The 26,509-nt window shown below is 56.0% G+C and overlaps 1 protein-coding gene across 1 annotated transcript; it reads left to right on the plus strand.

Annotated features, from left to right (window-relative positions):
- The first annotated feature begins 941 nt into the window (after positions 1–941).
- TRIB2 (tribbles pseudokinase 2) lies at positions 942–23,268 on the plus strand. Its single transcript, XM_077153230.1, has 3 exons — positions 942–1,527; positions 5,906–6,198; positions 20,908–23,268. Exons 1-3 carry the CDS (start codon positions 1,258–1,260, stop codon positions 21,374–21,376), a joined length of 1,032 nt encoding a protein of 343 aa, XP_077009345.1. The 5' UTR covers positions 942–1,257; the 3' UTR covers positions 21,377–23,268.
- The last annotated feature ends 3,241 nt before the right edge of the window (positions 23,269–26,509 follow it).

Below are 26,509 nucleotides of genomic sequence, written 5' to 3' on the forward strand. Positions count from 1 at the left end.
CGGGTGGCTCAGGGGAAATGTGGCGGTGACATTGAATGGGGAGCGTGAGCGCGAGCTCGGCGCGCGCGCGCGCAAATACGCGCGCACACGCGCACAGCGCCCCGCTGGCGGTGAGGTCCCCGGCCACGTAAGTCTCTGTTACCGCCGTCTCACGGGAGCTGAGGCTCGCGGGGCCCGGACCTGGCCGGGGGGTGCCGGCCGTCCCCTTTAAATTTTAAATACACCTTCCTTTCTTCCTCGGGGAGAGGACGCAGATAGGAGAAGCCACGCCGCCAGTTTTCTTTCAAGCAAACACCCCAGGACATCTGAGTTTAGGGGTCGGGGGACCAAGAGCGGGGCACATTATTCCGAGGAAGGCCCCGTTGTCCAGGCGGAGAGGGTCGCCGCGCGGCGCCGGGGTTGCAGGGGCGCCCCTCAAACGCGTCAGAAGGAGCCCCGGGACCCGCTCAGGGGCGCCGGAGCCCGGGGTCTGCTCTGGTCTTCAAGGGAGAGCCCGGTGCCCGGCTCGGGCCACCTTTTGTCCGCAGTGTTGACCTCCCGGAGCGAATTGCTCCCTCTGCTTTTTGGGGTTTTTTTTGTTTGTTTGCCTAATTTTTGGAGCGAGCTCGCGATCCGGGAAAAGGCGCCGACGCCATCTACAGATGAAACGTCGGTAACTGCCTGCTCCGGCACCCCCCTCTTCCACGCCCCCCACCCTTTCCACCAAAAAAGGGGGTGCCGCGCGGATTCTGTTGGTGCGTCGCGAGCCGGCAGACCCGGCGGATCCCCTGTTCCTTTTTGTTTGGCTCCTGACGCGTGGAGATCAGCCGCCGCTGCGCAAGTCCCGAGACGCACAAGCTGGAGTCGGGCTCCCGCGCCCGGCGCTGCGACTCGGAAGCCCGTGCGGGGACGGCTGCGGGACACCCGGCGCCGCGGCTCCGCACCTCGGCCACCCGGTGGCTCGCTGGGGCCCGGCTGCAGTCGCCGGAGCGCGGGGGAAGCGGAGCGCGGGTTTCCTGCGCGCCGCCCGCCGCTTGGGAGTAACAAAAGGAGCCGGGCGGCCGCCGGCCCAGCGTTCCGCAGCCGGCCGAAGAGCAGACGAGGTGCCCAGCAGCGCCCACTCGGGGGCTCTCCGCGCCCACTCTGCGCGCTCCTCGCCCTGCCTGGCCCACTCCTTCCCTCACCCAGGCCGCGACCCGCAGGCGCCGGCGGCTGCCCTCGCCAGCGGCGCATCTCCCCGGCGGGCTCTTGGGCCGGTGGCGCGCGCTCCCAACACTCATGAACATACACAGGTCCACCCCCATCGCGATCGCACGGTATGGGAGACCGCGGAACAAAACCCAGGATTTCGAGGAGCTGTCGTCTGTGAGGCCCGCCGAGCCCAGCCCGAGCTTCTGCCCGAACCTTGGCTCTCCCAGCCCGCCCGAGACTCCGAACTTGGCGCATTGCGTTTCTTGTATAGGGAAATACTTATTGTTGGAGCCTTTGGAGGGGGACCACGTTTTCCGCGCGGTGCATTTGCACAGTGGAGAGGAGCTAGTGTGCAAGGTAAGGACTCCGGGTTTTTGTCTTGGGTTTGGCCCTTCCCTGGCCCTGGGGAGGGGGTCGCCGTGGGCGCGGGGCCGCCGGGCCCTAGAGTCTTGGGGGGAGGGAAGAGTCGCTCGGCAATTACCCGTGCCCTCCTTAAATAGGTGTATTTATTTGTTCACGTTTGACTCGCTGCGAAGTTTTTAGAACCTTGCGGACAATGGGGCGGGTGGCGCGGGGGCGTTCCGGGGGAGCCCCTGGCGGGGAGGGCGGCGGGGCTGCCCTGCGGCCACGAACACGCGCGCTCCCTAGGGCTAGGGCTGGCAGCCGGGTCCTGTGTGGCTTGGGCATGGCTTCTGGGTCCCAGCCCCCTCCGCTGCCTACGTGGAGTAGGGAATCCCCCGCTCGTTTTCAGGCTCCGCCGATTTGAGGCCTTTCTCAGCCTTTGTTTCTGGCAGTATGCAGGTGCTAAACCTTTGTTTGGAAGCTGCCCTTTAAGAGACATCGCAAGGTCCCCGTGGGGCTGAGCCCCGCGCCCGGCACCGCAAGGAGTTTATACCCAGTGCTTTCTCCTGCCCAAACCTCTACAGGAAGGCTGGGGGTGGTGTCCGAATCGCTGGCCCTCCTTGAGGGGTCGAAAGTAGTGAATCCTCCGGGTCTTTCTCTCCTGTCTCCCTGTCTGCCCATCCCTCCTCCCCTCCTCATTCCCTCCCCTTCCATGCACCTTTACCTGCGAGGTGCAGAAGCTGCCTCAGGAGGCCCGTGGGACTTGCAGCCTGCCCGGGGCTTGGGCACTTCACTTTCCTTTTTGTCTTTGACCCTGAACAGGAACTCGGTTTGTGTGTCTCTGTGTGTTTGCTGTGCACCCGCAGTGCTCAGACAAGGGGCTGGGGGTGGGGGTGGTTGAAAAGAAGAAAAAAAGAATACAGTACAGTATACAGCTAATCAGGAATTGGACTCAGATCAGGAATTCATTGGCGTTTAATTTCAGATTTATTCATTTTTTTAGAGGGGATGGGGTAAGGATGCACCCATGCTGCAGTTGAAGCGGGCTCTTTGCCAATTGTGATAGAAATGGTGCCTCACATTTCTCCAGCATTAACCACAGGCTGCTGTGTGGACTTGCTCCATTTCATACAGGACTTGAACATTTCATCTGGAGAATGGGCTTTTTCATGGAGATCTCCAGTCAGTTTTGTGATCGTCCAGTTCAGACCTGGGGAAAATCAGAGGCGCTTTAAATATTGTTGCTGTTTGCTTGTACTGAGCATTTGGTGTTTTGCATCTTTTCCAAGTTATTGAGACCCAAAGCAATGTGCCTGCTTAACAGATTCAGGAGGCTCTTCAGAGCTGGATTGAATACTGAGAGGTTCTGCAGCCTTGCACAATAAGTAGCCAGGCTTTGCGATGAATGAATTCCACAGAGCTGCCACTCCAATAGGAAATATGCACAATCACCCAACAGTGAGCATTTTGCTCCTTTTGCTCAGCTTTGGTATAACAATTTTAATATTTTCCAAAGGCTGGAGATGCTTTTAAGTAAAGGGATTCTGCAGCCACATTCTGCAGAAGCATCTTGCTTTTATTTCTTTGTTGAAAACAGAGGGGTTTCTGGTCTTTGTCCTCCCTTTCTCCCTTCAGGTGCTTCAAGACCTATTCCACTTTGGGCAGCCCTTACAGGCTGATTTGCCAACTTGCACGCTGGCCTAAAACTGTACTTGATCTGCTGGTTTGGTTAATAAGAAGATTGAATCAGCCCCTTACCAATTACAGGGCTGCTTCAGGTGGATTAAGTGCAGTATCATTGTTTGACCGAAGCCATCCCCTTTAAGACACAGCAGCTCCAGTTTTCATGCCTTTTTTACAGAGGTGACCTGGGGAGCTTCTTATGCAAGCACAGTCGCTTCTGTCCTAGGAAGCCCCTACTGCGTTTTATAAGGCTGCGTCTGTGAACCCACCTGGAGGCACCGTGGGCTCAGTGCAAGGCCATTTTTCTTGATGTTTGAGGATTGAGGCTCCTGTCTGCTAGTGCTGTGCTGACCCAGGAGAAACACATTTGCAAAAACAGAGCAAACGCAACCAGTATTCGCCATATAGGGCAGGATGGAGGATTCCGTAGGTACTGCTTGGGGGAGTGGGGTCTGAGGGTCATTTTAACAAAACGTACAGGCCTTTGCATTGTCTGCCTTCTCCCAGTGCCAGTGTTAGCTGCAGATGTAAAAAGGGCGCTTCTGAGGGTCTTGGCTGTGTCTTCTGCAAGGAACGCTGGTAGCTGCTGTGCGGATTGCCATCACTACTCCCTAGGCAGGATGGATTTTTTTTTTTTGCAAATGTAAGTGATGATCCAACCTTACTGCCTTATCCGAATTGTCAAGCTCTGTAAGTAAGACTCCCAATTAAACATTTAAAAGAGGCTGACAGCCTGGCCTTCATGGCTTGACTTTGCACCTGAAGAGGATGGTTTCAATGACGTTCCATTCCCATAAATGTCTGTTATAGCTGCTCATAAAAGTTTGGCCCTTCCCATTTGGGAAAGCATGAGGACCTGCTTTATTCTTCATGCTCAGTCCACCATCTTGGAAGTTGCTCTCTTCTGCCAAGGGTAGGGGTGAATGTGTCTGATGATGATTGTTTTTTAATTCCATGTCCATTCGGTTTTTCAGCAGGGGGAACAGAGGAAAGGCTAAAGCTCCTGGGCAAAAATCTCCTTTTATTTTGGAAAACCGCATCTTGATGCAGGAAGTATTTGTAAATAATCACAGTTCCACGAGCCCAGGGGCAAACTGCAGCCTGGTACCTGGCCCTGCGCCTTGGCCGCTGCCGGGCCCCTGCGCTCTGTGAAATTGTCACAGCTTCCCTGGTCTGTGTTACCCATTTGCTTCAAGCATTTCGGATTCTTAATTGAACAGGCCTCTGAGGTCGCTGCTTGGAGGCTGTCTATTTCACAGTGTCGGGGTGTGATTTGTGGCCTTTGGAGAAGGTGCAGAATCCATTCTTAAATTCCCGGGCAGAGTGGCACAGCTGTGCCGCCTCCCCGAGACGCTGCGTCACAGTTCATTCACAGCGGCCCTCACTCCCTCGCCCAGGCAGGGGGAGCGCCAGCCCTCGCCTGTTCTCGCAGCTCTTGCTTGACTCACAGAGCGTCGTTTTTCAGAGCGAGGTGGGCCATAGCATGGGGATTCTCAGATGGCAGCTGTGTCCCCAGGGCGGGGAGGGGGTCTTCAGTCCTCTGGGTCCCCTCATAATACATCCACGGCTGGGTTTGCATCTGAGAAGGGGCCCTCAGCTCCAGACCCCGAAGTGGCTTACCGTGTGCCAAATCCATCTTTTCTTTATGTGACAAGGAGGTGGCCCAGGCCCCACATGCTTTATCCGAGTGTTCGAGGCCGGAATTCCTGCTTCAAGTTTGGAGATTCCCAGCACACTGCGAAATGATGGCCAAAGAGAGTATTTAAGGTGCTAAGCGATTGCTTACTGGAACATGACATGCATTGTTGACGGAGCGTTCCTGGACTGAGAGCTTTCCAGCCCACTCCCCTGGCTGCCCCTCACCCACCCACACACAGAGCCCACCCACCTCACCCACATTCCCCAGACAGACATTAAGAGTACATTCCAAACCCTGGGATGTGCATCCCTGATTTAGCGGAGGTCGTGGCTAGAGTGAAAGCTCTTCCATATAACCTCAGACATCCTCGGTGGTGTTGATTCCTGTTAGATCTGATTCTGAAAAGGAATTGATGATGTCATTTTTTTTTTTTTGAACAGCCCACAGTGAGGTGGCGTTTCCCAGGCTAGTTCTCATTCACAGAAAGTCTTGTTGCATAACTGCTTCATTGAGTCAGTGCTCCGTGGAGGGGCAAGAGCCGAGCTTCCTTTCCTATTAAGAACTGCAGCTTTTTCCCAGCTCAGCTTCCATACCTGTAAAATGCAGGGACCGAATTAGATAAGCATTAGGCAAGTTCTAAGCATTTCATCTATTAATTGCTGATATATGGTACTGTGTCTCAACACACATTTGTATCTGTTTCTTCTTTTGAAGGTAAATAAGGTATTTTTCCTGTGGCTTAGGGAGGCTCACTTTCTCTCAGATTTTGCCTCATGTCTGCTTCTGTAGACAGAGGAGACTGGGTTAGAGGGAAATGCCCTGCATGCGTCCCGTGTGACATTCCTCACTCGCTTTCTCATGCATTCCTCCAGCTTTGTGAGTTGCGTGCCATGTGCCCATTAGATTCCTGAGACCATGGGGGCTCAGACCCAGACACCTTTCTTTCTCGGGTCTGCACTGGCGGGGGTCCGAGCTCGGCACCCTGGCTGTGTGTGGCCTGCGGAAGGTGCCCGGCCCCTGGCCGCGGTGGGGTGAGAGACACCCTGACCTCTCCGCCCTTTGTCCCACCAGGTGTTCGACATCAGCTGCTACCAGGAGTCGCTCGCCCCTTGCTTCTGCCTGTCTGCACACAGCAACATCAACCAGATAACCGAGATCCTGCTAGGGGAGAGCAAGGCCTATGTGTTCTTCGAGCGGAGCTATGGGGACATGCATTCCTTCGTGCGCACCTGTAAGAAGCTGAGGGAGGAGGAGGCGGCACGACTGTTCTACCAGATTGCCTCGGCCGTGGCCCACTGCCACGACGGCGGTCTGGTGCTGCGCGACCTCAAGCTGCGCAAGTTCATCTTCAAGGACGAAGAGAGGTAAGGCCCTCCGCCCAGGCCTGCAGGCGTGGCCGAGGCTCGAGGGAGAGGTGGCAAGGGGAGGGGCATGAGAAGGAGCTGGGGAGGGGTCTGGAGTGTGGCGGGGATTTCTGTAGCCTTGGAGGCCAAACCCCAGCTCCTCTCGAGGCCAGTGAATGCCTCAGAGGACAGGCGTGGGATACCCCGTGGTTTGGGTGTCTCTTTCCATCGTGAATATGGCAGCATTTTGAAAACTCTCCCTTCAGCAAGCTCATTTCTAGAGCCGCTCATTCGTTGCTCGTTGGACAGCTGTTTTCTAAGCATGCATTAGTGGTAATCGCAGTTCTCAGCACCTTGGCTCTCCGGACAAGTGAGAGCAGGCTGAGCGGTGCTGTGAACCCCATCTCCAGCCATGCATGGGTCCGGGGAGGGCCGCCCTGGCACGTACGGTCAGTTCTAACTGGGACTTGGAGCTCCAAGCCAGCTTCTGTAGGAGAGACTTAACCTTGGGAGGTGAAAGGTGGACGTGCCATAGGCGGTGTGAGAAGGTCAGCATCCCACGTGGGGCCAGCCCTGCAGATGCACCCGGTGTGATGGGCTTGTGTTCTGGCCTGCAGCAGAGTGGACGCCAGGCCCCGCTCATGACCCTGCAAAACGCATCACCCTCTTGGGTAGACCCCAGGGGCCTGCTTTCTCTCTCTTCCAGATGCCGTTGATTGTAAAGCCTCTCTCAGGCCACTTGCTTTCTTTTTAACAATGTGCTCTTTCAGAAAGGTGGCAGCTACTAACTTATACTCGCTGCTCCCTGCATCCCGAAATCTCTTCTCTATGGATGTCGTCCGTGGAACTGCCAGGACCACCCTGCTGGGAGGGGCAGGCGGAGAGGGAGGGCCATGGTCACAGAGCCGTTGGGAATCTTAGCTCAGACTTGCGGGAGTGAGGCTGGCCGTGCAGTTCCTGCACTCACAGACCTTTTGGGAGCACTTCTCCATGCCCGGCACAGGTCTTGCTGCTTAGCCATCCTGCCCTAAGGGTCATTTCCACCTCGTTCAGCCCCTGGGGTGTCTTCCAGGCTGTTGCTTACAGAAACCTGATGGAATCCGGGTCAGGGGGATCCGGTGATGTGTGCATTGCTTTCTTCATCTCCATAGCTTGAGCTCACTGGGAAGTGAATGTCTGTGAAGAGTTTTGGGATTAGCAGAGGAAAAGTGCCTGTTGTTACTTAACCAAAATGGAATGATTTCACGGGCATTTGTGGTCCGGCCAAGCATACAGAGTGCAGAAGGCCGCTTAGTTCCCTGGACGCAGAGAAGTGATATTTTTTACCCGCAAAGCGGACTCGTTGGCACCATAGCAGCTGATGGCGTCGTCCTTCCCAGCAGGACCCGACGTCTACGCTGCTCCGAGGTGTGTGGGGTGACAGCCCCGTGCTTTCTCTTCCTCTGTGCCTGGGGTCTGGCCACCGGAGTCTTGCCCTCTTTGAGCCTCTGGCCCCTCCGTGACCCTGTGGAGGCCCCTCTGCCTCGGTGTCCCCCTTCTTTTTGTGTCATGGCTCTCTTGTCTTGCTTCTGAGTTCTCCTTTGACTAACACCATTCAGGGGTGTGCTTCTCGTGAAAATTCTCCTTGGGAGATGAGCAGATACCCCACCCACAGCCCCAGCAGACAGGCCTTCCCGCGTGCCACTGTTCGAGGAGCTTCCGTAACTGCACCAACAGAAGTCCGGGTGCTGCCCTGTCCCCCGAGCACTGCGGCTAACGCTTGGTGCTTTAATCCTCTCTCTGCACCTCAGAGGGCCAGGTGGGTCCTGGGGCAGACGGTGACCGCACAGGCAGGAGGGGCATTGCACGGGGCGCTGCCTCCAGTGAGTCGCTCCCAAGAGATCCATCTACCCATCCGAGGGCGAAAGGGCCTGGAGCGTTCCCTCGCCCAGGGATCTGTATTTCTAAGCTTGCTTTGATCGTGTCTTCCACCTTTTGTGGGCGTGCTGCCAGGAGCGGGCAGGGCGGGGGTGGGGGTGCCGCGGCAGAGCTGAAATCCTTGACACCCCAGGACGAGAGCAAGATGTAAGAGGCTGCCACCACCCGGATTCTAGATTGCAGGGCTCCTTCTGGAGGTCGGCTTGACCCTTCGGAAGGAGCTAGAACAAGACATTGGTGAGGCTGTTAAATCAGAGCAGTTCACATGAGGAAGTCTGTCAAAGGTAAATTCCCTTTCAGTCTTAAAGAGCATTTTCCAACGTAAAAAGAAAATATAAGCAACTGCTAGGGAACTCATCGGCATCAGTTTCCCGTGGGTCTGGAAGCACCTGGGCCCAAGCAGGTGGGTGCCTGAGCAGGTGGGTGCCTGAGCAAGTGGGTGCCCCGAGCAGGTGGGTGCCCGAGCAGGTGGGTGCCCGAGCAGGTAGGTGCCCCGAGCAGGTGGGTGCCCGAGCAGGTAGGTGCCCCGAGCAGGTGGGTGCCCGAGCAGGTAGGTGCCCCGAGCAGGTGGGTGCCCCGAGCAGGTAGGTGCCCGAGCAGGTGGGTGCCCCGAGCAGGTGGGTACCCCAAGCAGGTGGGTGCCCGAACAGGTGGGTGCCCCAGGCAGGTGGGTACCCCGAGCAGGTGGGTGCCCCGAGCAGGTGGGTGCCTTGAGTAGGTGAGTGTCCTAAGCAGGTAGGTGCCTCGACAGGTTCACAGACCCGGGGGATATGCAGGAAGTGGAAGCTGCCTCATCCGGCTGGTAGGGTGGCAGCCTTGGGGTAGGCGACCCTGCTCAGAGTCACATTGCCAACCTGACAGTGGGTCAGGCTTGGAAAGCATCTCACTCCAGAGCTTTTCCCTGGCCGTCCACCCTGAAGTCCCAGCTTTTCCAGAACATTACAAAGCTCTGTCTAGGCAGTTCTGAGAAGGTCATTTCCGTTCTTCAAGGACATTCTACTTTTCTTATCAGTGGCTGATAGGAGCCTTTTTTTTTTTTTTGTACCCAACTATGAATACTTTGTGAAAGGGGAATGATGCTTATTAGGCTTTATTCATATATTCTGTATCATTGTTTTGTCTTGTTTTTAACTTTTTTCAATTGTGAAATATATATACAAAAAAAGCAATAAATTTCAAAGTGCATCACAACAATTAGTTGTAGAACAGATTTCAGAATTTGGCATGGGTTACAATTCCACAATTTTAGGTTTCTATTTCTAGCTTCTCTAAGGTATTCAAGGCTAAAAGAAATATCAGTATAATGATTTAGCACTCGTACTTGTTTGTTAAACCAAACTTCTCTGTATAACTCCACCATCACCTTTGATCTTTCTCCCACTCTTAAGGGGTATTTGGGCTATGCCCATTCCAACGTTTTCATGTTGGAAGGGGCTGTTGAAAATATCGGATAGGGGGATGGAACTGGCTGATGTTCTAGAAAGGCTGGACCATCTGCATTTCAGGGCTTATCTGGTCCAGGGACCCATCTAGAGGTTGTAGGTTTTGGAAAGTTACCCTTGTGCGTGGAACCTTTGTAGAACCTTATTAATGCCCTAGGTATTCTTTAGGATTCATTGTTTAATTTAACCTTTTGATTTAGAATATGGCCTTCTGGTTTGGATATTCAGCTCTTTCCTCCCTCTCTGCCAGTGAGTCTGCAGCAGCGTCTTTCTGCTCTGCCTGTGCAGTGCTGACCTGGAGCCACTGGTGACACTTCCAGAGGGACATAGAGGAAAGCCAGGAGCCTGGGGCCTTGTGGGGCCTGCCACTGGCAGCCATTACCCCCTTGTCCTGGTCGCCTTGTTTCAGGGCGGTTGAGACTTCCTTCTCTCCCTGCATCACGGGGAATATTGTGAGAATGCAGTGGGTTAAATTGGAAAGGCCTCGGTGGAGGTGGCCGTGGAATCTGTCTTTTCTGGCCCTTTATGCATTGGGAAGTGAAAAGCATGCGAGCAACTTGGAAGCGTTGCTTATTAAGCATCATATAATCGGACAGTTTTGCACATCTACCTTTTCTGTCCCGTGGGCATCCTTCTTGTTCTATGATGAGAGGTGGGGACATTGCAGGGGGAGGTGGGCCGAGCCCACCTGTGCAGGGTGAGACCTACCTCTGCGCTGACTCCTTAGGCATGCATTTTAGATCACGCACCATCTGTAACTTATCGTCAGTTCTTCATGGAGCTGTCGCGTCTGAAGTCCAGTATTGCTCGACTGGCCATGCAGGCATGACACAGGCCTTGTTCAGTCAATGCCAGTTTGCCTTTTGGGCTATAGATCCCAATTCTGGCTCTCCTCCTTGTGAGCTCTCTGTGCTGGGATAAGCCACTCACCGTTTCTGAACTGCCGTTTCCCCCGAGCAGGAGTAAGGCCAGGAGGCGGCTCTGCCCTGGGCACGTGGCAGGGCCCGGCTGATCCTGGAGCCCTGCTGAGATGACGCCACCGGGGCTGGCCCACGGGCTGGTGGGCATGAGGAAAGAGGGTCTCCTTGGTAGCCATTCCTGCGGAGAGGGAAGCCACGCCCTTGTGCTGTAGGGTCCAGACTCAGGCCATGCCCTCCTCTCACTTTCCTTTTCCTAATCATAATCCATCAGTGCCAGGAGGACAGCTGGCCAGGCCACGGTTTGGGAGTGGGACTATAGGCCCTGGAGGGCATGGAGGTTTTGGGAGAAGGTGACTGCAAGAGGGTCTGTGTGCCGGGCCCTGATTAGGTGCAGGACCCTGCTCTGCATGGGCCTCAGCCCTTGTCCGCTCTCCCAGCAGGGCCAAGCACCTCTTCTGCTTGCTTCCTCAAAAGGGGACCCTGGGCCCTGCAGCAGGGAGCAGTGTCGAGGAAACTCATGCCTGGCCTCGTTGCATTCCTCCTGTGCAGACTTTGTATGCACAGTTTCTGCGTTTCTGGAGTAGGCTCTAGGGGTTCAGCGTCAGGAGCAGATGCCCACCTGCGGGTTGGACTAGAGTCTGGGAAGAAGGCGTGTCCAAAGGGTTCAGACCCTGGGAATAAGGGGACTCTTGGTCAGCTGTATCTCCTTGGAGCCTTTCAGGGCGAGATTCTGGGAGCCCTGCATGGGACAGCTCCTTGTCCTGGCCCCTCGGTGCTCTCTCTGAGCCTACCAGCTTGCCCACTCTAAACATGCAGACACTGGAGTCCCCACAGAGCCAGGGGACCTGATGCGTGGAGGCACAGGGAGGCCCCTTTGCCCACAGACTTGGGGCTGCTGCAGGTCCTTTAGGCTAGGTGCCCAGGGCTGGGGGCAGCTTAGGGGCAAGGCTCCAGGCACATCCATGCCCTGTCAGCATGCGGGCTGGCATTTCACAGCATGGTGCCCAGCTGCACGGACACACATGCCCCCTGGCACAGTGGCTCATGTCTGGTGGCCCACAGGTTCTACAACCTCTCCCTCATGGTGACCGATGAGTGCCAACTTCTGTGGGTGGGGGTAAAGCCCCATGCCCAGGCCTTTCCCTGCCCCTGCACCAAGGGAGGCGCTGTCTCTGGGTGCAGGTGTCAAGTGTCAATCTCAGCTTCCCTTTTAGAGCTTGGCTTCACCGCATCCCTTATGAAGTTTTAATGTCTAACAGTACAGAGGCAGCAGTCAAGCCATGGATAGAGATTTACATTATTCTAGATTGTAGGTTCTTTGTGTTTTTATGGAAATACCTTGCTTTTGGATGTGAAGGAGACAGAGCTCCTGGACTCCCATATTTAGGCAGGTCGCCTTTGGGGTGTCAGGCAGGCCAACCTGTGGGGAGGGCCAGGGAAATCCACTGTGCAGCCCCCACGCCCCTCCTGCCCACCTCGAGCCAGCACTGGGTGCAGCCGGACCTCAGCTTGGAGACGCAGGCTGTGCCTGCCTCCTGCAGCCCTCGAGCACGGTGACCTTGTCCCGATCAGACACCCCTTTGCTTCAGTAGCTCAGCCTGCCCTCGGTGACAGGACGCAGAGCCGCGGTGGGCTGTTTGCGTCTGCTCATTGCCCATTGCAGAGCCCAGAGATACTAAAACTCTGGACAGTCCCACGAGGACACATCAAGTGAGAACTTAACCAGTTGTGCCCCTGAGATGTCATGGTGTATGCAAAATTGAGTTGTGCAGAAGGTGTTGTCATGTCTACAGCAGGGTGTGAATTCACCTCGGAGGGGCTTCCTGACCCCTGCTGGGGGACCTCCCAGGGCTTCTGTGTAGAGGAGAGTGGACATGTGGGCGTCCTTGGGCTGAGTTCCCAGCTCTGCGCTTCCTCCAGGGCTTGGACAGGTCCCTGGAAGCTGGGTCTGCACACAGAGGGCCGCGTGGTGAGAGCGCATCTTCCTCCACCTTTCTGGGTGTCCTGGTCCCCTTCTCTGAAGTCAGTTCCATACTCGGGTACTGGGAATGGGTAGGAGAACGGCTGAGGTGCCACCACGTCTGATGGCCGTGAGTAGGCCACAGCCTGGAGACTCAGGCGTATCCATGCAGCTAACGTTTGTTGAGCACCTGCTGTGTGCCGGGCACTCCAGAGCTGGGCACAGCCCCATGCCAAGCGGCGAGGGGTGCCATGGGGGGCTATGCTGCCTTGCTTCAGCTCCCACTAACCACAGGACAAAAACCCCAGGAACAAGGCTGCACTGTCATGGGGTCGCGGCTGAACAATATGAGGCCTCGTTCTCACAGTGGCAGGTGTTCAGGGGACGTAGGCGCCCAGGACGCCCGGCCCAGGACGCAGACACGCGGTCAAGCAGGGCCCTCGTGCCACTGCATAACGAATGGCCCCGAAGACCAGGCCGCAGCAGTTTCCGGGTGGACCTGCCATCCCTGGCCGCCAGGACATTCGTCTACGTCCCGGGGTCCCACTTTGTGACTGGGGGTGTTTCCCCCACAGAACTGTGAGACAAAGTCCGTCTGTCCTTCTGTCCCTTGAGTGTGTGCAGCCATTGACTGGGAGTGCCTCATGCCCCAGTTGTGCACGTGGCAGAAGGAAGAGCCCCTGTCCTTGGAGGGCAGGGGTCCGGGGCGCCGGTGGGTTCAGGTGGCCCACACGGCACTGGGGAGTTGTGGGACAGAGCCAGCCTGTGGGGGCTCACTTTCATGCACCCTGGACGCCAGGATCCGGAAGAAGGGGGACCCTGCGAAGCCACTTCTCTAGACTCTCCGAGGTGGGGGCAGGGGCAGGGGTCTTAGATGCAGAATCATGCTACATCATAAACATTTATTAAGCCCCGATTGCATACAATGAATGGCTATTATTGTGTAATTGTACAAGAATCAATACAAGAGGGTCCCTGCCTAACGGAAGACAGAGTGTGACTGTTTTTGTTTTGTCTTATTTTAATCCCATGTTATGAAAGGAAGTGTGTGCATCAGAGAGCATCTGCGGGCAGAAGACTGATTCTCACAGCACAGTGGAGTGGAGGGAGTGGGGGTGGGGGACCACTGTGGTCAGCAAGGTAGGGGGTTGCAGGGAAGGGTCCAGAAGGGCGCAGCACAGGCCAGAGGCAGGCGTGAACCCTGGGGGCTGGGGAAAGGCAGCTGCAGGGTCAGCTGCAGGGGCAGAGGTGAGGCCCGAGAACAAGCAGAGGTCCTGGGGGCTTGGCACACGCCGGGAACGTGGCTTCGCCCTGAGGAGTGCTCTGGGGTTTCCCCGGACACTGGCGTGATGATTGTGGAGGTTCAGAAGTCTGTGCAGGAGGGTCCGTGCAGCCTGCGGCTGTCACGGCGGACGGAGAGGGTGGGAGCCGGGTTAGGGGAGACTAAAACCCATCCCAGTCATTCTACAGATAAGGAGGGGAGGTCCCAGGGCGTGTTCTTGGCACAACCGACAACAGCGGCCTGGGTTCCGGCTCCCCAAATGCGTTCGCTGTGTGCTGAGCCGATTGTGGGAACCCCTGTGGGGCCTCCCTGCCGAGTGCAGCACCCAAGGCGGCCCAGCCACGTGTGTGTCTGGACAGGGGCACGGGTTGGAAGGTTCTGGACCCTGATTGAATCAGCCCAAGCATCTGGGGGCCCCTGGCTCCCCATGGAGGAGTCTGGCTGGGTGGTCCTTGTTGGTGCTGGGCGGTGGATGGCCGGCAGCAGCATCTGAGAGGTGGTGGCAGCTCGGAGGGTCTGTGAGAGCCAGTCCCGTGACAGGGGGCTGGTGGGGAGTGGCAGCCTGATGAGGCCTTGGCCCCTTGCGTCTCGCAGCCTTCCCTGTCACTTTGCATGGAGGCATGAGCACCCCCCAGCCCAGTCCCCTGCTGGCTGCACCCCTGCACTCCTTGCAGCAGCGGAGGCATCCGAGGTGCAGACCCCCCTCTCCTAGGGTTCACAAGGAGGTGGGAGCCAGGCGACTTTTGAGGACAGCGCAAGTTTTCCTTGTGCTGTGCAGCCCAGGGCTGGTGCAAATCCTGGGAATTTGAGGTGGATTGGGTTCCTCAGCCCAGTGGTGCCATTTCCTAGTGAGTTAGCACAGTGACCCTTTCGAGATTCCAGGCAGCTTAAGATGATGCCAGGGTGGGACCCCTCGTACCTCGAGGAGGGTTGCTGTCTGCCTGCTGCTCCACCTGCTCTGTCGCAAGCACCTTGAGGAAGGGGCTGGTACTTATCCACCCACTGAGTCTCTAGAGGAAATCTGGGCACACGTAGGGCATGGAGTCATGCAGGGAGTGGGTTGGGGGCAGCCTGCTGGACTGGCAGGGCCTTGTGCTGCTAGAAGGGTCCAGGGCTGTGTCCCTGGGCCCCCCCTGCCCTGGGCATGCCTGGCCTGGCAGCCACGGGCAGCCGTCTTGCAGCTGTGGAGCCAGGCCAGATCTGGTCACGGCTGGTCTTTCTGTCCTGACCCTTCGCCCTGGGACCCTGCCTCACCCGGTGACTTTCAGTGACTTCTCTGGATCCCGCTGGCCTCAGGTGCAGGACTTCTCATGTCCCCGTGCCCACTCCATCCCGCTGGGTACCCAGCCCAGCCCTACCCTGACCTCTCCCTTCCACCCCGGCCCCGCCCTAGCGTAGTTCAAGGTGTGAAGGCCGAGCTTGATTGGCCTGCGGAAGCTGCCTTGGATGCTGCGGACAGAATGCTGAAACTGGAGGGCGGAGACCCGCCTGGGAGACTGGCTTTGAACCCCTGCTGTCCAGTAACCTCCTAGCTGGGTTCAGAAAGTTACAGCCTTCTCTGAACCTCAGTCTCTTTGTCTAGTGAACAGGTGGTCCAGCTGCCTCTCTCCACTGCATGGAATGCAGCAGGGAGGCAGCGTGGCCCCTGCTCTTTTGTATGACTGGGTGCTGAACAAATCTGGGGCCACATTCGCTGAACAAATCTGGGGCCACATTCGTCTCCACAAACTCAGGGTCTCCTTTTGAAATTCTCACTTTCTCTGTCACCAATCACTTCTGCTCTGTGGGTCCCACAGCACACTGTGGGATCCCGGCATTGGCGCCTCCGTGACGGGACTCAGACTTCCATTGCTGCAGCTTCCGTGTATGCGGCTGGGTCATTGACTTCTCTGCCTCAGTTTCCTTGTCTGCCTCATAATGTTTGCCTTTCAGTTTTGTTAGAAGTCGAGATGCAGACTGAGAAAGTTCTGGCACTTAGTAGATGATAAACCACCGCCGATGCTGCTTCCACTGATTGGGTCGTGATTTAGGATTTGAGAGAGGCAATGCTGTGGTCGCTACAGCTACAGCTTAAGAAAAAGAAAAAAAAAAAAAGAACGTCATGGGATTTGGGCGTTAGAAGAGGCCTAGAAGAGGCTTTTGAGGCCTCTGACCATGTGTTCTCACTCTGCAGTGAGCCCGCCGAAATGAGGTGAGAACAGCCTTCCCTGCAGTCAGGCCGCTGGGGTGGTGTTGCCCAAGGGACTTTCCAGCCTGTTCTCGGTGATGGCAGGGAGAGGGGTGAGGTGGTACAGCCTCTGCCTCTGGCTTCCTCACCTGGTCCCAGGGGCGGCAGGTACACAGGTTGCATACCTGTCAAGCGTGTTCCTGCAGCAAGTGGAGAGCAAAGCAGACTGCTCCCTCCCTCTGCCAAGGACAAGTGCAGAGGGCGCTCAGGGATCCGGCTTCTCTGGTTAAGTCCAGCCCGTCTAGGGCTTGTGGCTGGCAAGGAGGTGTCTTTCCCCTGAGAAGCTGAGGAGATAACTAATGTCACTTACAAAGGCCCCTCATTCCCCACTTCGGTTCTTTAAAACCACCGCCTCCAGGAAGTACACTCTGATTTCCTGGGTCAGGACTGGTAAAGTGAGCAGGAGTGAGTAGACACTTGTGCACCAAGGGGGGGCGTGTAAGTGCCCACGTCCCAGGCAGGCCCCCAGGCTCCACATCTGCTTCTGTCCACCTGCTGTTCCTGTTTTATGCCCCCTCGTGGGTCTTCCCCACAGGGCCCTGGCATAGAGGGTGAGGACTGAGTCTTAGTTATAGCAGCGACTGTGATTGCCGCCGTGCTTTGCTGTGCTTCCGTGCCGGCCGCTTTGGTAGGGGTGGTGCTTGATTTATTGCATTTAAGCCTCATGCGGGGAAGAACAGCCTTCCTTCCCTTGTGTTTATCCCAGAGCCTAATCCAGGAGCTCAAACAGAGCGGGTGCCCGATGCTGCCTGTAAAACACCGGGATTGTTCCTGGACGTTGAAATTTCTAGGTGCTGCTGTTTTTTGGGTCTGTTTCTTTAGTTAGAGAAGTTGTAGTTCATAGAAAAAAACAGAGTACAGAAACCCCTCCACCCCCAGCGCACACACACGTTTTCTGTGGTCAGCACCTCGCCTTGGCGTGCTACGCTTGTCACAGCGGATGAAACAGCACCATTAGCCCTTACTCGGAACGTGAGTCCCTGGTTCACGCTTTGCATTAGGGTTCACGCTGCTGTTGATTTCTATGAAAATTGCTTGTGCTTTGCCTCGAAAAATCCAAATCCCCAGACCGTTCGGGGGACGTCAGAAGTCGGAAGACTGTTGGGCTCATTTCCGTTCCCGGTGACCTGCCCAGCGCAGTCACGTCCGTGGTCTCTGCGTCGAAGGTGGCAGCTCCGTTTCTCAGGGGAGACGGTGGCCCGGGGATGTCCGGCTGCCTGCCACAGCCGCACAGGAAGTCCAGGGAGGCCAGGGCTCAGGCCCAGCCCGTGCGACTTCCTCTGCTCCTCCCGCGCCCCTGCATCCTGCAGAGCCTTGCCCCAGGACAGAGTCCAGACCGCATGCCCCGAGCCTTGCCTGTGAGCTTGTAAACAAGTGCAGGATGTTCCCAGACGCAGGCGAGGCCAGGGGAGTGCCCCGGAGGGCTTCCTTCTCAACCTGCTCTTCCCCTGGGCCCTGCTGCGCGTCCCCCACCACTGACCTGGGCACACCTGTGCTGCCCATTCGAGGGAGGGAGCCTGACTGACCCGGCGACCCGGGGCCAGGCACCCCACCCCCACCCCCAGATGCGTGGAGTTGGGGGCAGGGATGCGGAACAGCCCCAGCCGGGGGAGAGTCCTTAAGTTCCCTGAGCACGATTCCTGCCTGCACCGAGGTGGGGGATGCATTTCCGGCCTTGGGCCCTGCTTTTCTCATGAACGCGCCTGGTTTGTGCAATCTCGGTGGCCCCCGGCCAGTACAGAGACGAGTGGGAGCCACGGCCTCCCTCAGCCTCCCCCGGCCTCCCCCAGCCTCCCCCGGCCACCCCCGGCCACCCCGGCCTCCCCCGGCCTCCCTCAGCCTCCCCCAGCCTCCCCCGGCCTCCCCCGGCCTCCCTCAGCCTCCCCCAGCCTCCCCCAGCCACCCTGGCTTCCCCCAGCCACCCCCGGCCACCCTCAGCCTCCCCCAGCTACCCTGGCCACTCCGGCCACCCCTGGCCATCCCCGGCCTCCCCCGGCCACCCCCGGCCACCCCCGGCCTCCCCCGGCCACCCCCGGCCATCCCCAGCCACCACCGGCCACCCCGGCCACCCCGGCCACCCCGGCCTCTGGGGGACGCATGATGACGTCCGGAAGGGTGGACCTAGTGCAGCCCCGCTTCAGCGGCCCAGGGGACGGTCCCTCGTCCCTGACTCGGCCAGCACTGCGCATCTCGGAGCCCCAGCCGGATGTAGGACAACCAAGAGGGGCGTAAGGAAGAAGCTGGGCCCAAAGCCTTGACCTCGGGCTTCCAGGAGGAAGGGGTAGGGTCTCAGCATGTGGGGACCAGGGCTGCCGGGGGCGCGGCAGGGGTGGCTTGGCACAGAGAGCTCAAGCTGATGAAGTCGCTTCCTTCTGTGAAGGGCTGAGCCAGTGGCAACCTGAGACCCTGAAATCCCAGTGTACCCCCCCCCCCCACCAACATTGCCTGAAAATCGTAACTCACAGATCGTGCCCAGGTCTTCCATGCACCCCACTTAGTGCAGGCCTGGCCGGCAGAGCAGGGTTGCTGGTCCCTTAGCAGAGAGCAGCCATCCGTTCTGCTGGTGTATCCGGTGCCCCTGGCTGGCCACCTGGCCGGGAGCAGAGGTCAGCAGTGGATGTGGCACTGCTCTTGCAGCACTCCAGCCACCTGTCCCCAGCTCCTGCAGCACACGTCCTGGAGGGTGGCAAGAGACCACCCTGAAGCAGTAAGATGTGGACAAGTGAGCTGTGTCACCAGAAGGACTGGGCGGGATGTGCCTGCCGTGGAGCAAAAAGTGAATACGGCACCCATACAAAGGGAATTGGGAGAGTTTCGGGGTGGGGGTGCTGGGGGTGGCGGCACTGAGGTGGAGGGCTGGGGGGGGAAGGGTGCTGGGGTGAGTGCTCAGGTTGGGGTGCCACTTTCCAAGGGCCCGGGACGCCTTTCTGGTTACTAGCGGTCATCCGAGCAGCCCTGAAAGCAGCTGGAGTGAGTCGGGCGCCTGGCCCCGGGCAGAGCCTTCCAGGCGGGGAGAGAGCAGAGCCGGGGTCCCGGGGGCCGGTGAGGAGCCTGGTGTGGACGTGGCAGCAGCAGAGAGGGTCACCCGGCCGCAGAGCAACACTGGGGAGTTCAGGGAGGAGCCTGGCCCCAGACTTGAAACACTCAAGACTGACGTTGGGGTCCCGGGGCTGCCCGCCTGCCCGCAGACGTGTGGGTGACTGTTGTGATTAGTTATTATGATGCCCACACGCGTGTTCCTCCCGTGGCCGGGGACAGTAGCATCAGATGTGAGGCGCTGGGCTGTCTCCTGAAGCCAGGCACGAAGGGCTACTGCAGGAGTGAAGTGGGGTGGGGGCGGCATGGAGGCTGTGCAGTGGACCCTCGGCCCTGGGATCCCCTCAGCTCTGACCTGTGGGTGGCTCCTGGCTCCCTCCCACCAGGGAGAACCCAGCGAGGCTGGTGTGGTCAGCTCTACCTGCCACCCGAGATCAACAGGAGGAATAAGAAGCAAGAGATTTGCTTTTAAGCGGCTCAATTCCAGGTCCAGTGCCTTATTTCAATAGCGCTGGGCTGAGGGGAGGGCAGGAGCTCTACCGGACCTGAGCAGGTAGGGGTGCTGCCGCAGGCACAGTGGGGACCCTTCCCACTGCCAAGAGCACATTGTCTGCTTGTGACAAGCTCGTTGGCCCCTGGTGTCACAGTCCCTGTCATCGGAGCGGGAGATCTTAGCCGCGCCCCTGGATCTCTGAGACTTTTGCTGTCAGGAGCTGCCGGCCCCTCCCTGATGGATTTGGGCCCCGCCTCCCCTCCAGAGCCCCACTTCCCTCTGGATCCCACCTGCAGGGTCAGTGCTGCGGCCAGAGAAGGAAGGTTTCGTTGTCAATCACCAAAAGGTGGTAATTAGCAGCACCCTACTCAGGAGAATGGCAGCTCCGGGAAGTGGGGGCTCTTGGGAGGCAGTGGGCTAAGGGGAGAGATGGCCTGGGGCAGGAGCTGGGGTGCAGGGGCAGGGCAGCCTGGAGCAGGCCTCTGTGCCCTGGACCCCAGTTTGTTTTGCAATAAATTAGGTACAGGAGAGTGAGGATTCGGCTCCTTTCCAGGGTGTTTACTGAGCACTTACTTCATACCCAGCGATGCTCGCCAGCCTGTTTGGGTTCCAAGGACATGTAAACTGCACCTCGCCTCTGGAAAGTCTTTTAGAGCAGGATTTCCCCCTTATTTCTTCCCCACTGCCCCATCCCCAACGTGCTGTTTACCGAAGGGCCGGGGGTGGTCTGAGGCTCCCCAGCTCATGCTGCCCTCCTCTCCTCTCCACATGGGCAGACCATGAGAGGTCAGAGTCGTGGACAGGGTGGGAGAGGTGAAGGACTAGGGGGACATAAGTCGGGCGGTGAGGGTGATATGGAGGGCAGATCTGGAGAGTGCATGGGCCGTGTGGTGGGGTGACCAGCGCCGTGAGGATGCAGGCCCCAGGGCTGCTGGCTGGGTCCTTCTAGCCCTGCTGGAGTGGAGATCGCACAGGGCAGGCTGGGAGGACAGGCAGAGAAGCTGCGCCTTCTCAGCATGGAGCAAGTAGGTGGAACTCTGAGCCCTGGAGTTTTGATCTCTGAACCGGGTCACCAAATCCTGCACGCACAGAAAGCGGCTGGAGGCCCCGTACGGTTATGCCTGGTGAGCAGCTCTGCAGAGTGTGTGCGCCATGGGGCTTCAAGTCCACAGGATCCATCACAGTGTTCAAATGTGGCTGGAAAAATACCTCGCCCGCTCATCCCCTGGGGTGGGCCCACCATGCCAGTGTGGGAGGGGTGGCTTGCGTGCCGAGGATCAGCTTCCCCATGACCCCTCAGGAGCCTTGCGCACCCCTGGGACCCCAGCTCTGAGTATCCGGTACAGGGAAGGCGCCCCATAAGCCATGCCTGGCAGGTGAGGCAAAACGATGAATGAGTCCTCGGCCACGCACGGCAGGAGCTCGAGCTCACGTGTCCCCTCCCTTCTTGCAGGACCCGGGTGCAGCTGGAGAGCCTGGAGGACGCCTGCATCCTGCGGGGAGACGACGACTCCCTGTCCGACAAGCACGGCTGCCCGGCCTACGTGAGCCCCGAGATCCTCAACACCAGCGGCAGCTACTCGGGCAAGGCGGCCGATGTGTGGAGCCTGGGCGTCATGCTGTATACCATGCTGGTGGGCCGTTACCCCTTCCACGACATGGAGCCCAGCTCCCTGTTCAGCAAGATCCGTCGCGGCCAGTTCAGCATCCCCGACGCGCTGTCGCCCAAGGCCAAGTGCCTCATCCGCAGCATCCTGCGGCGGGAGCCCTCAGAGCGGCTCACCTCGCAGGAGATCCTGGACCACCCGTGGTTCTCTGCAGATTTCAGCGTCTCCGGCTCTGGCTACGGTGCTAAGGAGACGTCCGACCAGCTGGTGCCAGACGTCAACATGGAGGAGAACTTGGACCCTTTCTTTCACTGAGCGCCCATCCCCAGCCGGGTCTCAAGCAGGTGCCAGGAGGGAGCGCGGGCGTGGGAAGGAGTCCGCCGTGGGACATGCCGCGCCGGGTGCCCTGGTTCTGGGGAGGAGATCTGCAAGGAGCTGGCTGAACATGTAGCATCGGACGAGAGGCAGGGCCGGGGAGGGGCTCTCCGTGGTCCGGGCAGGGGGGGCGAGTCACAGCGCGGGGGAGCCCCTGCTAGCCGGGCTGCTTCACCGCCCCCCGGTTTGTGTTTTGTTCAAAAATCACTGATCCTGACGGGATTGAAACTCTCTGCCTCAAACACACATCTTGGCATCGCACTGTTAGCATTTAACTTCTTGCCATGACCCAGGGAAGGCACAACTGGCCGAGGATTTTCTTTTTTTCTTTTTTTTTCTCCTTTTCTCTTTTTCAACAAGCCAGCCACCTAGCTGATAATTAACGGGGTTCACTTAAAAAAAAAAACTTGGTGCACACAGACTGACGAGAAACCTGGGTGCTAAACTAAAAGAAAACGAAAAGTCTAGTTTGTGTCTCTTAATCGCTCTCTTCAACTCATTTCTTCTAAATAAACTATTTAATATCCTGGTCAGGAAATGACACGTTAATGCTTTGCTCTCTGAAGGAGGAAAACAATCTGTCCTTTAACAGACTCTTCTGGTTTGTGTCAGTTGGTTTGTGACAGGGAACTATTAGAAGTCCGATTTCCAGATGCATTACTGCTATCGTAGTTTAAAGAAAGAAAGAAAAAAAAAAAAAGGAAAATGAAATTCCACTCCTTCCTAATTCCTTCTTTTGAATGATGAGGGTTTGAATTACAGGCATTCCTCTCAGCTGAGACAACGACCGTGGCGAAGATGGCAGGTTTCGCTTGGAGTCTTGAGCTTTGGCAGCACTCTGATCTGCACTCAGCCCTCTGCCTTTGTTTTATGGGAAACAAGTGAAACAAAGCAGGTTGTCCCACACTTACAAAATGTAGGGCAGCTATTTAGTTTTACTGACAAAGAACGGTCCTTTAGGCTTGGAAGATCCTCTCCTTTGCAGAACAAACAAACAAAAAGCCAACCCTCAGTAGAGACAAGTGGAAAGGGTGATAAGCTGAAAGCTAGGATGATATATATAAAAACAGCTCTTTATCCCAACACGCACCTTCGTATCGTCAAGAACTCTTCTATTTATTATGGAAAATGTCACATTGTGATGTGTTAAGCCAGTACTTCAATTACGGGTTGACTTGGGATGACATGTTACATGCTATAGTTAACATAATTTTTTTTTTCTTGTTTGAGTATTTCTGTCCTTGGAATAACCTTTTTGTTGGCTTTTCTAGGTTGCTTTCTTTGATTTCGAGTGGCAAATGTTTTTTATTACTGCTTTTTCTATTGCTGTATGATACGGAAATCTTTTGGCATAAATGTTTGTGTTTCCAGTACCTCAGTTGTTCGGATCTTACTGCCTGTATGTGTTTTGTGAAACGGTCCTGTTTTTGGGTAGGTAACACGTGGACTCTAGTACGTCGATGTTACTTGAATCTGTGCTTAATTATCGTCCGTGGCATGTGTGTGAGGCCCCGAGACGCTTTGCTCGGCTCGGCAGGAGCCGTGTGCCCATGTCCGCGGGAGGACGGCTTCCCCACTCCCAGTCCGGAGACCTGCCCGAGGCTTTATTGTGATAATGGAGGATATAAAGGCGAGAGGCTTTTTACATTCTGAAGATGGTGCTGTGTCAAGAAGGACCTTTTCTTCTTCCCTCTCCCGTTTTTTAAGTACCTTCTAGGAGGAAAGGTTGTGCATGGTGGGGACCGATGGCCTCTGGTGCTTTGTCATGTATTTGGTTTAATGTTTTTGTCCTAATCTCTTCAATAAATAAAATTGTGCGTATTTAACTAACATTCTCAGGCTAGGAAAATTTGTTTTCTGTCCATCGTGCCCATCCCGCCACAACCAAGAACTCATCCGCTCTCGTAGGCATTCATTATTCCAGAGAGAGGAGCCACCGCGATTCATATATATAAAAACAAAAGCCGCCTTTCGTCATATTTGGGTGTATGCCGGCCAGCTTAGAAAGAATATCTCACTGACTTAATCATTACGACAACCTTTAGGGGTGCGTGTTCCTGCTAGACTAGGAAGCAAAACCAAAAAGGCATGGTACTGGCCCAAGGTGAAGCAAAACCTGTATAAGTGGAAGAGACGGGATAAGACCCCTAGTCTGTGGAATCCCAAAGCTTGTGACTCTTCCTGCCATGTTACAGCTGAGAGGTTCTCAGGGTGCAAGTTAGGACAGTGCTGGCAGCCAGGCTTACCCGGGACACCAATTCCCCAGGACTCAAATGTCCCAGGATTCCAACTCCCCGGACCTCTGCATGGGTTTCTCCAGAAGCAGCATCTGTGGCAAAACTGGAAAACGCCAAGGAGGAAGCCACCCTCCTCTCATTCCACTGGTCCCCACACAGCAACCTTCCTCTCAGAGTCAGACCTAGGACATCACAGCTAGATGATGTATCAGTGAGAGTCCACCCGCTGTGCCTCCTGTTTAACAGATGAATACCACAGACAGTGAAGCTCATTTAAACTTTGAAAGGCTTAACAGGCTCCTCCTCTACCGGTTTCATTGCTGTGCTGGGAAAAATAGGCGTGGCGGCAGACAAATGCAGCAGGCTGACTCTCGTGGTGGATCATGGCACGTGGATTCAGTGGGGGCACAGGATGCTGCCCACAGCCTAAATCCACTACTGGGTCTTTGCACGTGAATTCAGTGGGGACGCACAGGATGGTGACCACATCCTGAGTCTGGTTGTGGGTCATTGGGTGTGGATTCAGTGGGGAAGCACAGGATGGTGCCCACAGCCTCGCTCTGGTGGTAGGGTAATTGCACAGAGAGTGGCATTTGGATAATTCCAGAAAGACAAGTGACTTAGCGTGATGAAGTAAGAGAAACAGCAGTAGCTCTCTAGGCAGAGGAAAGCGTGATAAGTATAGAGACTTGCCAAGTTAGTACCCTTAATATTAGGCTGTCAGTGGGGCTCATCAAAGTCCTTCCAGAAGATGCATTTGTGGTGCTGGGAGGACGTGACTGTTACAGAGGCATTGTCTTCTGTTGGACCAGTCTTCTCAGTTCACCAGGTGCTCTTTATCTCCAGCACCTGATACAGTGGCTGGTACGTGGTAGGTACTCAGTAAATAGCTGCTACTGTTGTATAATGTGCGCCCAGAGCACTCGAGACACTGCTACATTTTCTTCCAACCCTAGTTGCTAAGATGTTCATCATTAGAAAACAGCCTTTGCACGTGTTGATGCCTCCTGGCGGCCATTGCTGGGCCATTTATAGGTTGATCCCTTATCTTTGGTCCTTCACTGCCTGTGATGATGCAGACATGGGCCTGCTGCCTCACAAATGCTGGCTTAAGCTGTGTTCTAGCACATGTCCTGTGCCGTGCTGAGGGAGGTAGCAGCTGGCACACACGCACACAGCCTCTATGTAGTGAGCTTCCACCTTGGTGGGAACCCAGAATCAGCAAGCCACCTTCCTCCTCCATGCACAAGGGCTTAGCCAGGGGAAAATCTTCTATTCTGAAATGCCTTTGGGGATAAATGCTTCACCCGCTTCCAAACCCATATTTAGATGTAGAGCAGGGCAAGGGCCCTGCCACAAGAGAGAAGGTAAGGTTGCAGGGAGCCAGTGGGCACGGTGGTCGAGCCTGGCTCTGAATCGTCATCATATATTAGCTGCGACCATGCAAGTCACGTAGCTTTTACCAGGGCCACAGGCGCCATGAGATCTGGGGGAGGTGAAAGTGTGTCAAAGGTGGAGGCTTGTATCTGGCTGGATGGCAAGTGTCATGGTTACCAGCAGAGTGGATAGTGGGGTGGATTTCTTCTGGCTGGATGAGGTACTGGAGTTGAGAACATAGCAGGAGCCATCAGAGAGGGTGAAAGGGACCTGGTGAGACCCCTCCCCTGCTGCAGCCAAGCAGCTTCACTTTCATCGATTTTGGGTACAGACTTTGAGTGTATCTCTTTAGGGAGGAAAACGAAAGGTTCTTCTGTTTGGACACCGTTGACCAGTTCTTGTGTTTTATCATAAAGCAATGAAGGTCCAGCAGAGAAGGCATATTCCCATCTCACTGAGAGCTGGCCAGTGTCCAAACTGGAGGAACAAGGCATGCAGATGCCCTGCAAATGGGGTGCCCCCACATTTTCTGAGTTCATATTAATGACCCAGCTCCCCTTCTATGAGCCTAGGTCTTTTCCACCATAGCTTTCTTCCCCTATCCAGGCTAGGTGCCCTTCAGTGACCAGGTGCTTTTGGGCATCCGGGGGTGATCTCCAGTAACGATGAGTTACTAGCTAGCTATGTTGTAACCTATTATAAAAGTTATGTTGTAACACAAAAGTGTCATCTATGGCTTTTAGATACTCCCATTTGTAGATGTCCAGATGATTATTTCCTGTCCACACGCAAGCAAGGACCAGGTTATTCAACTTTGGAGTCCAAGTCCCTCAGTGGGTCATGGCTATCCATGAGACACAGTCCTTAGGTGGACCTTTGGGCTTCACATAACACAGTTGCTCTGGCATGCCCATTTCTCTGAGGCTTCGATCCTTTTCTCTGCTGTGTGCCATGATAATTCAGACATTTTAACTTGGCTCAGTGTTGCCCATGCCTTCTCCAGGCTTCCAGGAACCACCCCAACTGTGTGTTGGCACCAGTCCTTGGATCCTGGCCAAGGCTGTGCAGTTAGTTTTCAATTGCTGCTGTAACAAATTATTACAAACTTAGTGGTCCCAATATGCAAATGTATTATCTTACAGTTCCACTCAGGTCTCGCTGGACTAAAATCAAGGTGTAAACAAAACTGTGTACCTTCCTGGAGGCTCACAGGAAAGATCCTTTCCTTTTCTCCAGCTTCTAGAGGAGAACTAGAACATAGCATCTCTCTGGTTCTGCCTCCTCCATCACGTATCTTTCTCTGACCCTTATATGCCTTTCTTTTCTGCTGTTAAGGACCCTGTGTTTACATTTAGCTTACTTGGTTAATCTATCCTAACTGCTATATTTTAAAGTCACCTGTTTTAGTCTGCCAGAATGCAATATACCAGAAATGGATTGGCTTTTAAAAGGGGATTTA

Source organism: Tamandua tetradactyla, chromosome 3, assembly GCF_023851605.1.
Source record: "Tamandua tetradactyla isolate mTamTet1 chromosome 3, mTamTet1.pri, whole genome shotgun sequence".
NCBI classification, from domain to species: domain Eukaryota; kingdom Metazoa; phylum Chordata; class Mammalia; order Pilosa; family Myrmecophagidae; genus Tamandua; species Tamandua tetradactyla.

Coding starts and splice junctions, on each gene's coding strand:
- TRIB2 (XM_077153230.1), top strand. CDS start 1,258: ATGAACATACACAGGTCCACCCCCATCGCGATCGCACGGTATGGGAGA. Junction 1,528..5,905: donor GAGAGGAGCTAGTGTGCAAG/GTAAGGACTCCG, acceptor TTGTCCCACCAG/GTGTTCGACATCAGCTGCTA. Junction 6,199..20,907: donor ATCTTCAAGGACGAAGAGAG/GTAAGGCCCTCC, acceptor CCCTTCTTGCAG/GACCCGGGTGCAGCTGGAGA.